The sequence below is a fragment of the Oculina patagonica genome, chromosome 14, assembly GCF_052425735.1.
Source record: "Oculina patagonica isolate OP01 chromosome 14, crgOcupat, whole genome shotgun sequence".
In the NCBI taxonomy this organism is placed as follows: Eukaryota; Metazoa; Cnidaria; class Anthozoa; order Scleractinia; family Oculinidae; genus Oculina; species Oculina patagonica.
In genome coordinates, this window is record NC_135771.1 from 5,653,693 (window position 1) to 5,669,232 (window position 15,540).

General features: G+C 38.0%; 1 protein-coding gene, 1 long non-coding RNA gene and 1 pseudogene across 3 annotated transcripts; all 3 read right to left on the bottom strand.

The window, feature by feature from the left end:
* Window positions 1-33: 33 nt before the first annotated feature.
* LOC144638402 (uncharacterized) lies at window positions 34-7,703 on the bottom strand. Of its 2 annotated transcripts, none has more exons than XR_013567934.1 (3): window positions 7,610-7,703; window positions 7,442-7,541; window positions 34-6,050 (listed from the first exon to the last, which is right to left on the bottom strand). It is a non-coding gene; the product is annotated as an uncharacterized LOC144638402 (long non-coding RNA). The 2 variants fall into 2 exon arrangements; XR_013567933.1 differs by having other exon boundaries at window positions 7,442-7,545; window positions 7,615-7,702.
* Window positions 7,704-8,338: 635 nt separating this feature from the next.
* Window positions 8,339-9,421, bottom strand: LOC144639084 (QRFP-like peptide receptor; annotated as a pseudogene).
* A 1,824-nt stretch (window positions 9,422-11,245) lies between these two features.
* On the bottom strand, window positions 11,246-12,854 carry LOC144637886 (QRFP-like peptide receptor). The gene has a single exon (XM_078496977.1). The coding sequence runs from the start codon at window positions 12,363-12,365 to the stop codon at window positions 11,265-11,267; it is 1,101 nt and encodes a 366-aa protein (XP_078353103.1). The 5' UTR covers window positions 12,366-12,854; the 3' UTR covers window positions 11,246-11,264.
* Between the last annotated feature and the right edge of the window lie 2,686 nt (window positions 12,855-15,540).

Genomic DNA, 15,540 nt, shown 5'->3' on the forward strand with positions numbered 1-15,540 from the left:
AGTTTCCCAGAAACCCTAAATTGATCCGAATTTTGTCTGTCGCACGGTATGCCACACGACGGCAATGTTTCACGTAACGCACTTGTCACGCCGCCTTCGACAAAATTGCGAAACAAGTTGCATGAAAGATTACACTGTATAACAAGACTCAAACTAAGTTCTGCTTCAAGGAAAACCACCACTAAAATTAACAATGTCTGCCCTAAAACTCGTATTTTACCTCTACCGCGTTGTATTCCAATGAGTATTTGTAAGGTACAAACTATACTAAGTTGCTCAAGAAGTCGAGTTTTAAAATAAATTTACCCTTCCCGTATTCAAATTTCGCGCACTAAAATGTCACAATGCCTATAAATAAGCGTGATACAACTTTTCTCTTTGCGTGTCACGCAAAATTTTGGCTGAATAAACAAGACAATTGATAAGCGTAAACGGCATAACGTCGAAAACTGCGCAAAAATAGTGATGCCGAATTAATACTGTTTTGTTGTGTAAACACAAGCAATTTTGAGACCGGCTGTTTGGAATACAAACTTTACTCTGCGCGCTTGAAAAAGCCCTGAATTTGTGCGCTTCATTAAAACTTATTGCTTTTACTTGAAAATAAACAAAAGAAAGCGATAAAACTTTAGGTGTGCAGAGAAATGCTAATTCTATAACAACGCACACGCGAGAAAATATTTAAATTGCACTTTGGCATCCTATCTGACAATGAGAATTGTTTGGCATTAAAAAGTTTGCGTCCAAAAAATTTTAATCCAAGAAAAAAAAATCCCTTAACTGAGCAACTGAGCACACTTTGTAGCTTACAAATACAGAAACGACAAGAGGTATTAAATACAAAGACGCGCTTCAAATGAAGTTATTAAAATACCGACACGAGAATCAATGCAGCAAAATTTTAGTTGTTTGTATTTTAAATCTACAAAAATTTCTCGAATTTCGGTATTTCCAGACAATCTGCAAATATGAATAAGAGTTTTAATTGTATCCGATTTTAGTGAAGACTACACCCTAAAAGCATGCGTCTTTGTGTTTGAGTGTTTTATAACAGACATTGCATTTCAGCTGTGATTTCCCTGTACCTAATATGCTACAAACTATACAGTGGCCCATATTCATCCAGCAGACTTAACTAAAATTCAAAACTGAAAACTAATGAGGTATGAGGATTTTCTAAGATATGAAATCGATTTAATTCTGAAAATAAATTATGAATCAAATTCATCAAGTATATAAACTTCATTTTTAAGTCATTTTAGTACTCCATATTGTGAATGAAGAAATGTGAATTTAGAAGAAATAAAGTTCTATGACATTCCACATTTATTAGTTAATTAATTAATTGATTGTTGGACTACCTAATATTGATTGATTAATCAACTGAATGGTTGATTGAGTAATTGATTAATTGCTAGAGTAATTGATTGATTGGGTAATTGATTGATTGATTGATTGATTGATTGATTGATTGATTGATTGATTGATTGATTGATTGATTGATTGGTTGGTTGATTGATTGACAACACTAGATTGTGCAGCCAAAACGTATCCTAGAATTTTTGCGACTTTGGCAAAATTTGAAAACTTAAATCTTTTCGTAAACTAACTCAAGTTGAAGAGATAAGTGTTGAATAATTTAGAGAAACCGTACGCATGGGCCACTGTATAGTAACAACAAGTACCACAGACATGCAAAGCGCCATCAAAAATCAAATTGAAAAAGAAACTTTAAAAAAAACATCAGCATGGAGAGTGGATAACACCTTTGACAAACATGCATATTTTAGAAGCAAAAACTTGAAGCATGCCAAAGAAAATGTAAAACGGTTTATTTTGTGAGTGTGAGTAGAGGTAAGCACATCAAACTGTTTTATTCCAGTTGTCAAGACTAGTTTTATTAATCAATTTGCTGAATTATAGTCTTAACTTTCTTGGCATTCAGGTTATGAATACTGTTGTGACGGACGTGTCTGATATGACACAGACAGGAAAGTTTTTTTCTGAGTATGGCAATTCAAAAGACCACAAAACAAAGTATGTTGTTGTTTGCTATTTTGAAAATAGTTAGTAAACAGATAGTTTTTCTTAGTTTTCAGAAAAAAAAATCTTGCCAATATTAATGACAGGCAGTGGTTCAGAAAGTAATATACATGTATTGTAAAATATAAATGTCTAAAACAACATTTTTTCTGCTTCACAGAAAGTGTTTTGAAAACAAAAATTACTGTATTTCCTCAATTCGGCCCCTTTCTCTAACCACCTCACCTCATCCACCTGTTTTTACCTACAGATGATTATCCAGAACTGCCCTTCAGGAATTTTAGTCTGATCAGCAAAGGAAAAAGCACATAATATCCCCCATTTTAAATTTTTATCTGTAAAAATTGCAGCAAACTAAATAGTGGGGGACTGTATCAACACAGACATCCAGTCAGATTTAAACAACCTGCCACCCATCTTTTATACCATTCAGACAAAGTCACTTTCCCCACCCCTAAGTGTTTTGTTTCTTTGTTTGTTTTTCATCTCAAAAAATTTTATGCTTTTAATCCAAACATTTGGTTATTTTGTTGATGTTTTGTTGATATCAATCAGTAGAATCTTTTGTGTATAGAACTTTGACACAGAACATTAATTGAAGAGCTCCGGAGAAGAAAGGCCCCTGGACTTTCTGGCTAAATCGAACGTTATCAAAACAACTCCAAATTGCGCATGCAGGTTTGTTTACGTGTGCTAAACACTGTCCTTTGTTTCATTTCGCTGGTCTTTCGTTCGTTTTTGAAAAATTACACATGCAAAAAGACAAGGTGTTTGCTGGCGCGGCGTCTTTTTGACTTTTCTTTTACAAACGATAAACAAAGGAAACCTTTTGTTGCGCAAAACAATGAAACCAGCTAAAGTTTTGGGATTACAGGCCTAGCCCTAACCCCTAAGCTTAACCCTAGCGAAAAAAGCTTAACCCTAAACCCCAAGGGTTAGGGTTAGGGTCTGACGCTAGGGTTTCATTTCAAATTTAGGGTTAAAAAGCTAAACCCAAGTTTAAGGGTTAGCGTTAGCGTTTCAAGCGGCTAGCTTTCACTGCAGTCTGCTTGCGGTTAGCTGCTTTTTGTTGTTTCGGGCAAGACTATTGTAATCTGTTACCGTTAGCTGTAATTTGAGTTGAAAGTGAAATTAAGACTGATTGTTGATTGAATACGTTTGCTTGTGTTGTCACATTATACTAGTTTTGCTTTCATAATAAGTGCCGCCGGCTTGCTCGCACTTCTATCTCCACTCCTTACATCATCGTGCACATCTACAAAATCCCGCGAAAACAAGATAAACTAAGGCACGAATCGATTGATTGATTTATTGATTGATGAATATTTAAATGAGACACAGAAAAAAATTTTGCGAGGGAAGGTCCCCTGCGAAACCTATAAAGAATTTTTTAAAGTCTAAAACCAGGTCATTTCTCGGCAACTTTGTCGCGGCAGCACCCAAGCGGACCTACAAAACTCGCGTTGACGAAGTTCCCGGCAAGAAACCTCTTGTTTTTGCTTTTTATGCGGCCAGGCTCAAAACTACCTTGGTTTGTGCAACGTTTTTTCCGAAGCGCTTAACAGCGCTGTTGTACAAAACAAAGGCAGAAACATCACTCAGTTTTTCGAGTGATACTGTAAACTTACGGGTATTCAGACTTAATGATGTCCTTCAACCACCTGGCAGCCGCACTTGAGCTAAAACTATAAACTTCTTCGTTTTACTTTCAAAGCCGCCATTTCGCTCAATTCAAACTCTTCCGCCTCTAACATGTGACCTTACGTCACAATGCAGTATCCAGTCCTACTCTACTCAAATCAACAAGAAACATGACAGCAGCGAGTCAAGGACATGCTTGTAAAATGGTTTCTCGCCTTCCGTAGACGCTTAGAAAACCCTGCAGGGAAAGATGTACACACGATGCGTTGGAAAACTCAGACTGCTAGCTGACTGGGAGAACGAAAGCTTACAAAATGCCTTTTTTTGCATACATTATTTCTGAAAAACGAAGAAAAGACCAGCCAAATGCAACACAGGACAGTGTTTAGCACATGTAAACAAACCAGCATTCGCAATTTGGAGCTGTTTTGATAATGTTCGAATTAGCCAGAAAGTCCAGGGGCCGTACTTCTCCGGAGCTCTTCACATCTCGGCTCAATAATTAGCTAATCTAATTATTGAGCCGAGATGATGACCCCTTTCCAACGAGCACCCTTTGTCAATATCTTTTACCACAGGGTTGCTCAAAAGAATGCAAAACAGAAACCCCTCTAGGCCTGTACTAACTTAATTTATTCTTAAAAAGGACGGTCCCCTCTCAAAAACCTCCCTCTGAAAAGTTTTCCTTTGGTATCAGGTACTATGACCAAAAATTTGAAATAAGTCCCTTGGAGGCTGAGCTGAGGAAATACAGTAACATGTAAATAGAATGCAAAAATCCATATTATGTGTTATCCATCATCGATCCTTATCGCGCCATTGGACGCATAAGGCCTGTGTTATCCACTTCCATTTAATTGTTTCCAACCTAAAGTCGATTTGCTTACAGTTGGGAGCCAATATTACACTTTCATTATTACAATAATACTAAGCATGCCTGTGGTCTTGCAAAACTTAAAGCAGAACTTGGTTTACGTCATACAATGCAATGATCAATTCAAAACTTCCTTAACCTTAGCTTTCCTTGACCTGGGGCAGAAAACCAGTTCCTCTGCCCTTGATGTCCAGAAGGAAAAAAACTGTCACAGTCTTGTCACCCGACCCACAAAGTCAAAATTCCCTGACTTTTCCCTGACAGTGATCACAAAATAATATTTTGATTTGCAATAAACAAAAGTACATACAGTAGTTTGAAATCAAATGCATCAGTAGTTCATCTAGTGAGATTGTCAAGAGAAATTTTGTTGCTAGTGGACATCTGCCGTTACGTTATGATAACCTGGGTGGTAGCAATTTTCAGGTCAAGTGAGAAGTTGTTGGGTCAGTCAATTGTTTCAAGTCTCTGGCTGTTTTTATAGTCATGTACAAAATTATTAATCACTTATTGGCCAGTTACAGTAAATCAAGAATAATATATTGTGGAAAGTGAGTTTCAGTCCATCTATGTTAAGTCAAATTTGTGTCAGAGCTGCTTAAAGTCAATAATGGTAAGTCAGTTTTTTGAGCTTTCAAAGTTGTTTGTAAGATTCAGGAAAGTAATAGCATTGGCTGTGAGGCATTTGCTTTTGTATATGTAACTATAGCAAACCAGCTTTGCAGTGTCAATCATTAAAAGATGTTGATTGTCAGCCAATGGTGTTAAGTCTCTGGTCATTAAAATTGATTGCTCAGTTATGCACTATGACTAATTGGTCAGTTAATAACTTTTTAGACGAGTTTGTGTTGAAGCTGTTTGGCATTATTGCAGTGTTCTAAGAGAGAGTTCCAGTTTTCTATAGAGTCAGTCATTAAAAGTAGGTTGTACTGTGGGTACTTATGGCCTTGTACAGAGTCCCATTCAGTCAATTCTGTTTTTTGTTATAATGTAGTAGAAGGCTATCAGCAGTTGCCATTGTCAATATCAACATTTCTTGTTGTATACTGTTGTTCAGTCTATCTTGTGTTCAGGTTTTACCCGTCTTTGTGAAGCCAGGCAGTGAGAACATCTATTTTGGTCTTTGCTGTCTGCTGCTAGGTTTGTCCCTGTCTTAAATATTGGTCAATAAATGTTGGATAAAAGTACTGTAGGGCTGTAGAATCTATACAATGTTGACTAGGTTCAGTAATGTGGTTTTGTGTTGTTGAGCAATTTAAAACTTTCTTGTCTAAAATTTGATGATTTTAATCCCAATTTTTCAGGGGTACCCTTCGGAGGTGCCCTAGGGGGATCCCCTTCAGGAGCCAGGTTAAGTTTTGATTTGATCAATGCATAAGAACACAAGTTGTTTACCTGGGTCCTGGATTGCAAGAAAATCATCAATCTAGAATAAGCTAATGGGTGACATCCTCTTCTTGTGTTTTCTTGAAGTACTTCAGTCTGTCTTCACCTGTTAAAAGAAGGAATAGAAAAATTTAGATGCAATAATTATTATAGTTGGTGTTATTGTGGTATTTTTTTATTGGTCTCCCACCAGATCAAAGGGGTTTAAAGCTGATTTCCAGTCCGTACTGCGCAGACTCAGGGTTTGTTTTCGTTTTTGTTTTGAATTCGTTGAAACATTACACTTCGGTGACAGCATACATGAAGTTTTTTAGTCCGTCATTACGGTTCGTTTTGTTCAAGAATTCCCGATGAGCTGAAACTTAGGTTTGAAATAGCGTCAAGGTTCTTCTTCTCGTTATTATTTGTTCTGCAAGGATATCTGGCGTTAATAATGAAGAAAAAGGTAAGTTTGTCACGGAATTTTTAGTTTTGCTTGTAAACATTCCTTCATGTGAGGCTCACATAAACATTGCAGCCGAGATTGCGCAGTACGGACTGGAATTCATCTTTAAACACAATCCTTGAGCTTTTTCTAAAGGTAAGGCACTTAACTCGCTAAGTGCCTCTCTTCATTCAAGCATATAAATGGGCATTATAAAGTGGTGCTGTCAGAAATCATAACACCAATGTATAAAATTTAAAAGCTTTTTGTCAACTACAATGTACCATGGTCACAAGTGTTGGAAAAAAATGATTTCCTCACATGTTGCCCCTTCCTTCCCCTATGCAATGTTCATAATAAATGCAATCTGACACACAAGAGCATCTTACATTTTGCCAACATTGAAAGGAGAAATAGGGGTACTGATTGTATTATTTTTGGTGCAAAAAGAGGAAGGTGAATAGATTCGAGGATCAGCAGATTTGCCTTAAACTGCACCCAGATTGCGGATTTTTGCATACATTGATTGTGGATTGGCTGAGGATTTGGCACAGATTCTGGTTTTTTCATGTCAGGAAGCTCTGATCCTAGATAGTGAACAAAGTCTGAAATACTTTGGTAATTCTTTGCCAGTATGTAGGCGAAATTGTCACAAAACGCAAGCAATAATACAAAACTTCTTCAAAAATTGGCATAAAAACCGCATCTACCGTCCTTCGCAGTGATACTATACCACACAAAGTTTTCAAGTAATATGCAGATGTGGATTTGAATGATTATGGCGTCCGGATTTACGGATTTGGTCAAAAATTTAGATCGGATCAGCAGATTTGCATACCCATATTCACCACTATCTGAAAACCAAAAAGTGATCTAAAACATGGCCAAATCCACAAAACCAAAAATCCCAACAACCCCAGAAAATCGGTCACGTGACTAATTGTCCCAAATACTAAAAAATAAGGTAAGGTTATATTTTAATTGTACAAAAGCTCGGATAAATTTTACATTTTAACTAGCTACATATTCTTTACATTAATCTTATCAAAATGCGTTGTGAAACTAACGCTTACCTAAATTTCTCGGCAAATAATATTTGTCCAAGGACTCCTCATTGTAGCTCGATCTTGGTTGGAGCTGCCCGTCACCAAAAGGAGCTGTGTTTCTTCTTTACTACCTAACGAGTAAGACATTAAAAGTTACCAAACGAATAAACCGTTCACCTTCAGTCTAATGCAGACCTTACCTAACACCAAGTTGCCTCGTGTTCGCTTCAAACTTTCCGCCATTTTCGCCATGTTTGCTTCGACCCTTCCCAGGGAGCAGCGCGCGCGGGAGGAGCGTGAGAGATCTGGGCGCGATCACCCCAGGCAACCCACCCAACCGTGTTCCAACAAGTTGCAACACTGTGACCGTGCGATGTAGAATCACCACTTTTCCAAACAACAAAATTTTGCTTATCAAATCGGTCATAGCCCGTGTACAGCCGTCCCCCTAACCTCTTTTTCCCGATTTTTTGAGTGGAGGAGGACGGCTGTATACAGGTCAAATCAGTCGCCACAGACTACATGTCCTAAGCGACCACGAAAGTTTTAGACCGCAAAGCTTGTAACCTCTCACCCCCCCAAACCCCCCCCCCCTCCCAAAAAAAAGTTCGTGTAAGAGAAGACAAAGAAAAACGAGAGACCTTTTAATACGTACACAGCAGCATTTTCGTCCACGGTCCCTTGCTTTCTATTGTCACTTTTAATAGTCTTTGCATTTATTTTTGCTCTCATCAGTTCTAAACCCTGTTGATATTACTGCGCCAAATTTAGAACTTTTTTTTGAACACTTGCCATTTGTCTCCCTCTTTCCCTAAAATTTCTTTGTTTGACTCCCGACAAGAAGTGCTCCCTGACTTTCTCTTCAAGATGCTTAAAGTTTTCTGCGTCATCGAAAGCTTTAATCAGGGAGATTTGTAAATCTTTTTAGAGTATTTGCTCCCGTTTCGCTACCTTATTGATTCTTGCTGCAGGGTCCACATAAAATGTTTCTCAATCCACGACGATAACTTTCAACAAATGACAGACAAATTATTGGATTTACCATTGTAGATGAGTACCACATAAAAAGCGCCAAAACGAAATATGGTCGCTGAAAGTCACACGAAGAAGGTTTCAAAAATGTTAAACGAAACAAAGTGTATGGAAAAACACAAATGTAAAACAACACTACGATAACAACCGCCATTTGAATAGCTTGTCTTCGTTTCTTTAAAGAATGTCGTTGTACATTTGATGCGGCGTCTGCGAGGGCTTTACTCTGTCTTTTTAAGACAATTGCTATCGCAGTGTACAAAATGGTTATTATAAGCAATGGGGCGATAAATCGGAAAGTCAGATGAAGCCAGTTATATCCTGCGGCAGCTTCTTGGTTGGGAAAAATTGATCTAACGTTTACTTTCTTACAATACGTGCTGTTGCCATCCTCATCAAGCCCCATTGTTATCATCGATGGAAAATAGAAAACTCCTCCTATTATCCAGGTAGAAACGATAGCTATTGTGCGAATCTTGATTGAAATAAGCCCACGTTTTATTGGAAAAACGACAGCGACAAATCTATCAATTGCTATCCACACCAAGCTTTGAGCTGAAACAAGGAGAGACACTTCAATTACGAAAATGTACAACTTGCAAAACATCGATCCTAAGATTCCACTGACAAGCCAGTGGGATGAATCGCTGGTGAGTGCAATTATTTGATGAGGCATTGCAATCAGCGAAAAAAGCAAATCTGACACAGCCATGTTCACGATCAAATAGTTAATTGTCTTTCGTAAATCTCGGTTTTTGTAGACGATGATGATTATGAAGGTGTTGCCGAAAAAACTTCCCAGGAAAATAAAGCAGTACGCGCAAAGTTTGGAAACGTTTTCTGCAGTGGAATCAACAAAGACACAGGAAGAGTTTTGTTGGCTCCGTGAAGTCTCGTTGAGAATTGCTGCCATTGTGGTGTTATTTCTTGATAACATGATCTACTGCTTTACTTTTCGGAAGTATTATCAGTGCTTAAGAAACTTCACTGCCCTTAATAAGCACAACCGACATCCCTCGTCACAATTTAATCGGAAATGAATTTCAATTCCGTTGGTTTTAATGCGTCAGTCAGGGATTTATATTAAAAGCCTTTGTGATTTTTTTTCATTCATTTCTTTTTAATCATGTAAAGAAAGCAGATTCGACAGGAATCTTTCCGGTTGTGTACAAACCGAAGTCACTAAAAATAATAATCAAGGACTTCATTAGTGTAAAACACAATAACTGCCGAACAAAATGCCAATATGGCATCACAGTTCATTTTAATTCATCTAAACGAAGTTATCTCAATGGACAAAAACTTTGAAATTTACATTCAATCTTATTGTTTGTTGTGGAGGTTGTTTTTTAATTAAAATTTTGTTTTTCTCATAACAAACTAGTAATTCCATTGACCTCATAAAGACTGAAAAAGTTATTCCAATTTAAAACAATTAAACTTTATTAAAATTTCCTCTATAAAGGCTCGCAGAAATGAAAACAAAGAAATACGAGTAAACTATTAATTGTTGATTCCTTTATTAACTTTTATCCTGCTCAATTCTATTGTACTCCCTGTGCCCAATTTTGGTGTATTTATTGTCGAGAACATAGCATTTGCTTTCCCCCCCCCCTCCCTCTCTCTCCCAAAAATGTCGTTGAGTTTTGTCGAATAGAAAGCGCTAGCCTGCGTGGCAGGCGTCGTTAGTTTCTAGCGCGCGTATGGGAGAAACGCGAAAGGCGCGGCCATCTCGCGATCGCGCACTCTTTTACGCGCGCTAAAAACTACACAGACGCCTGCTACGCAGGCTAAGAAAGCGCTCCATAACGTTTTCTACAAAACAACATCTGGTAAGGTAATCTTTTTAGCAGTTTGCTGTGTCATCTTGAATGAATGAAATACTTTATTAAAGTGTCTGAAGTATTTAGCTTAAAAAACTAATTGTGGACACTATTTACATTATTATATATCTAAGCTATTTAAAGTTAAATTCTTATTCCTTTTAGAGTTATTTACTCTTGTTTCACATTATCATAATGTTTAATATTTATCCAGGGAGCTCACATCACCAAAGGTGCTATACAGTGAGGCCCTGCAAAATAATAAAAATTCAAATAAAAAATTACAAAAAAATAGTTGAAAAATTTACAGCATAGAATAATTTACATTGCCAAAGTTCACGATAATTCTGCAAGTCCTTGGTATAAAAGGCATTGTTTACATTCTTATTGTTCTCATTGGCTACAAGCTATGTCATTAATAATGAAATACTTTTGCTTTAAAGAGCAATATGTTTTCTAACACACCAGCTTTATTAAACGAAAAACAAATTTGAGCACTTTAACTAAAGATAACAACAAGAGATCCCCCTTATACCACTGTATACGAAAATGTCCTAATGCAATTTCCGTTCATTTGCTCTTCAGTCTTCCGGCCACAAATTTACATTCGGTTAGTTTTCAGTTAAAGGCATATTTAAAGCCCGGGGGGACTCCCATATTAAAGGGACGGGGATGCTCGTCGGAAATTTTGAAAAGAACCCCTAAAATTAAATTAAAAGAGACCAATCTGGGTGTGGCTCAAGCCTTTTTTGACCCCTAAAAGATACCAAAAAACTAAGAATGGAGTTTATATTTGTATATTTCTTCGTGTGTAACCCTAAACGAGACCATTATGGCTAAAAATATTGGCGTTTTGGGCGTTTTTTCCCGGAACACCCTAAGCGAGACCAAAAGTCCGAAATTTACACCCCTAAGCGAGACGACGAGCATCCCCGTCACTTTCATATGCGAGTCCCCCCCCCCCCCCGGGTTTAAAGCGCCCCGTGATTATGCCTCTATAGAACAGTGTTATCGGACGTTTGTGGACAGTTTTCTCTAGGTATACTATTTATTACTTCTAGAGTTATTTGCTCCCGTTTCGCCACCTTGTTGTTTCGCCATTTGCTACAGGGTCGACATAAAATGTTTTTCAATCCATGGCGATAACTTTCAACAAACGACAGACAAATTATTGGATTGACGGATGTTGATGCGAACCGCATAAGAATCGCCACAACGAAAAATGTTCGCTGAAAGTCACAAAGAGGTTTTAACTGCAGAAAAAATAGCAAATCTAATGGAATAACACAAATGTAAAACAGCACTATCATAACAACCGCCATTTGAATAGCTTGTCTTCGTTTCTTCAAAGAACGTCGTTGTACATTTGATGCAGCGTCTGCGAGGGCTTTACTCTGCCTTTTTAAGGAAATAGCTATCGCAGTGTACAAAACGGTCATTAAAAATAAAGGAGCAAAAAAGCGGAAAAACATATCAAACCAGTGATATAATCCTGCGGTAACTTCCATGCTTGCAAAAATTGATTTGTTAACTTCAGTACAAGACGTAATATTTCCATCTTTTACCAACTCCCTGGTTATGAGCGCTGGAGAGTAGATAAGGCCTCCAATAATCCAGGTTGAAACGATAGCTATTTTGCGAATCTTGGTTGAAATAAGACCACGGTTTATTGGAAAAACGACGGCAATAAATCTATCAATTGCTATCCACACCAAACTTTGAGCAGAAACAAGGAGAGACACTGGGATTGCGAAATAATACAACTTGCAAAAAATTGATCCTAAGATTCCACTGATGGCCCAGTGCGATGAATCGACGCTGACAAAAACAATTATTTCATGAGGGATTCCAATCAGCGAGAAAAGCAAATCTGACACAGCCATGTTCACGATGAAAAAGTTAACTGTTTTCTGTAAATCTCGGTGTTTGTAGACGATGATGATTATGAAGGTGTTCCCGAAGAAACTACCCAACAAAATAAAGCAGTACGCGCAAAGAATTGCAGTCGAATCAACAAAGATACAAGAGGAGTTTTGTTGGTTCGGTGAAGTTTTGTTGAGAATTGCTGCAACCGTGGTGTTGTTTTTCGATAGCATGATTTACCGCTTTAGTTTTCGGCCGTAATTATCAGTGCCTCACTGCCCTGAATAAGTACAACCATAAATGATCACGTCCCTCGTCGCAATTTATTCGAAAATGAAGCAAACTACGCAATAGAATACCTCATACCCTTCGGTTTTGTATACAAATTGAAGTGATGGTAAAATGTAATAACTTTAGGACTTCATTAGTGTTAAACACAATAACTGACCAATGAAATGCCAGTTTCACATCACAGTTTATTTAAATCCATCAAGAGAGATAAAAACTTCGACAAATATCAAGTCCAGATGTAGTTTTCCTATTGTTAATGAGCCCGTTTTATTTTAATTTTCTCTACCTTTTACAAACAAGTAAATTTCTTGACCTCCTAGAGACTGAGAAAATAATTAAGTTTCAAATTGAAAGCAACAAAGCATTATTAAAATTTCGTTTTTTTCCTTTGACGTGGAGTTTTCAGTCAAATCGCACTCGGATAACTCGAATTCCCCTCTAACTCGAACTGAATTTCGTTTCCCTTGATCAAAATTCGCCTCGGATACCCATTGAAATATCCCATCAGCTCTTGTCGTATTTGACTGAGTAATTTACCGACCTAATCAGAAGTGCAACATCATATCGTGTTACCGAGTTTCTGACGAGAACTGTATACTGAAGTGCTGAAAAATCAGAAACTATCAATTATTAACATGGGAAATTATATATAATTAAATATTCAACCGACCCCGATAACTCGAATCCCCGCTAACTCGAACTGTTTTTCGTTTCCCTTCAGAGTTCGAGTTACCAGGGTTCTACTGTATATTACAAACTATTATTTAAATTGTTATTAAATCTATTAAAACAAGATTTAAAAAAGATTTGTATTACAATACTACAAAGGGAGATGACTAAAATTTTGATGTTAATAATTTAAATCTGCTGCTTAAATCACTTTTTACACGAACTGTCAGTGCTAGCCTATCAGAATATACCATTGTGTGTCCGGAAATTAATTCGATAATAAATTCACCGATTTTATTAGTTTTCCTTTTCTTATCCCAATGTTATAACCTACATTATTAAAAACTAGCAATGGTATATTGCAAGTCCTGCGTTTTGATTGGTTAACAGGCAATGGTATATGAGCTCATATACCATTGACCACAAATTTGGTAGCCGATACGCGTCAACGAAAATAGCTGGGGTGCTCAAATATTGCAATTCTTCGGGCGTTTTTAATAAAACAATTATTCTACTCGCGCTTGTTGGAGATGAGATCGTTATAGCCAACTCGGCACTACGCGCCTCGTTGCCTATCTGCCATCATATCCAACGCGCGCTCGTGGAATAAATGTAAACTACACATTGTGGGAGGCGCGGTGGCCTAATGGTTAGCTCGCTCGACTCCGAGTTGAACGGCCCAGGTTCGAGGCCTGGCCGGGGCGCTGCGTTGTGTTCTTGGGCAAGACACTTTACTCTCACAGTGCCTCTCTCCACCCAGGTGTATAAATGGGTACCGGCGAATTTACTGCTGGGGGGTAACCCTGCGATGGACTAGCATCCCATCCAGGGGGGAGTAGCAATACTCCTAGTCGCTTAATGCTACGGAAACCGGGATAAGCTCCGGCTGTATGGGCCTCATGGCTCGGAGACAGACTTTACCTTTACACACAAAAAAACTGACCCCTCGCCAGTGCCACACCCTGGAGTTATGGGAAGTACGGATGATTAAGGTGGGGACTCTTTGGCTTCGATGAGTATTACCGTATTATGCGAAAACAATAAATTTGAAAACTGAACAGAAAAATGTTGTCCAGCTGGTACCAAAAGAGCGAGTCTCTTGCTTCTAAAACTCTTCAGGGGTAAAGATGTCGAAATGTCAAAGTCGACAAGAGAGGACATATCGCTTTTATTTTTTAGTGTCTTTTCCTGTATAAAGCACGCGTAAGGCAAGACAAAGAATAACAAGAAAACCGTTAATAAATAAAACAACGATGGAGCAACCGATTCGGAGAACACAGACTTGCAGTAGAAAAAGTCATTCGTAAAGAGACAGTACTCGATCAACCCACCGCCGTTTTAGACCACTTCGCTCTCGCCGGACCCTTAATGGACAACCTTGAATTCATCCCCATAGAACCCATAAAGTTGCATAGAGACAGCATCCGCAAAGCTAGAGAAGCGTACTTAATCTCCAAAGTAAAAACACTTAAACCTTATAGCATGAATAGAAGAGATGAAACTTGAACATCTATTATGTTTGTTTGTATGTTTGTTTGTAGGCTGTTTGATCAGCCCTGCATCTTAAGTTTGTTTATTAATTCTACTGCTGATCCGGATCTACACCAAACGCCCGCTAAAATTTGCTCCTGTTTCTCAGAGTAGACTACGAGCAGTCCCTATTTTTCGCAGAGTCCGTCGAGCTTGAAGCGAATTTTTTTTCGAAGAGTTCGTCGAGCTTATAGCGAAAAAAATTACGCGTGGGGGGAGGAGGCGGGGCAAGGCGAGAAGCGAAAAAACTCTTCGAAAAAAAATTCGCTTCAAGCTCGACGGACTCTGCGAAAAAATTGGGACTGCTCGTAGTCTTTCTCAGAGTGGTCCTTTCATAATTACAAAAGTCACTGTTAATTATTTACGTTACTTCTATTGTACCTTATTACATGAAATTTTCGCGACACGTTAATTTCGCGAATTTCGCGATTCTAAAAAAATCGCGAAATTAACCCTATTCAGACCGGGCTTTTTTTGGACCTTCTCAGACCGGGGGGGGGCTTCGGAAGCCCCCCCCCCTATGTAACTTCCAGAATATTTAATCAATCACCATGAAACTTATAGGATGTATTGTACGTCCAAAACTCTTTCTTTTGGTATACGTCACGTGGGTTGGTGACGTCACATCACGTGACAATTACATCATCATGTCAAAAGAGCCGCCATCTTGGATCCGCCATCTTGGATTTCAAAATTTTTGCAAAATGCCAGAAAACCACCCAAAATCAATGCAAATTACTCAAAATGAATAAAAATGTGCTTTAAACCCGTTAAAATGTAAAAATTATCCCATTTAAGTTTATTTTTATTAACAGAAACACGCAAAATGACAAATTTTGGAAAACATGCCTGTCAAAATGCCGTTGCCATGGTGATGTCAAGTTCCTGACACATCATCCAACCCTACTAAATTGTTGC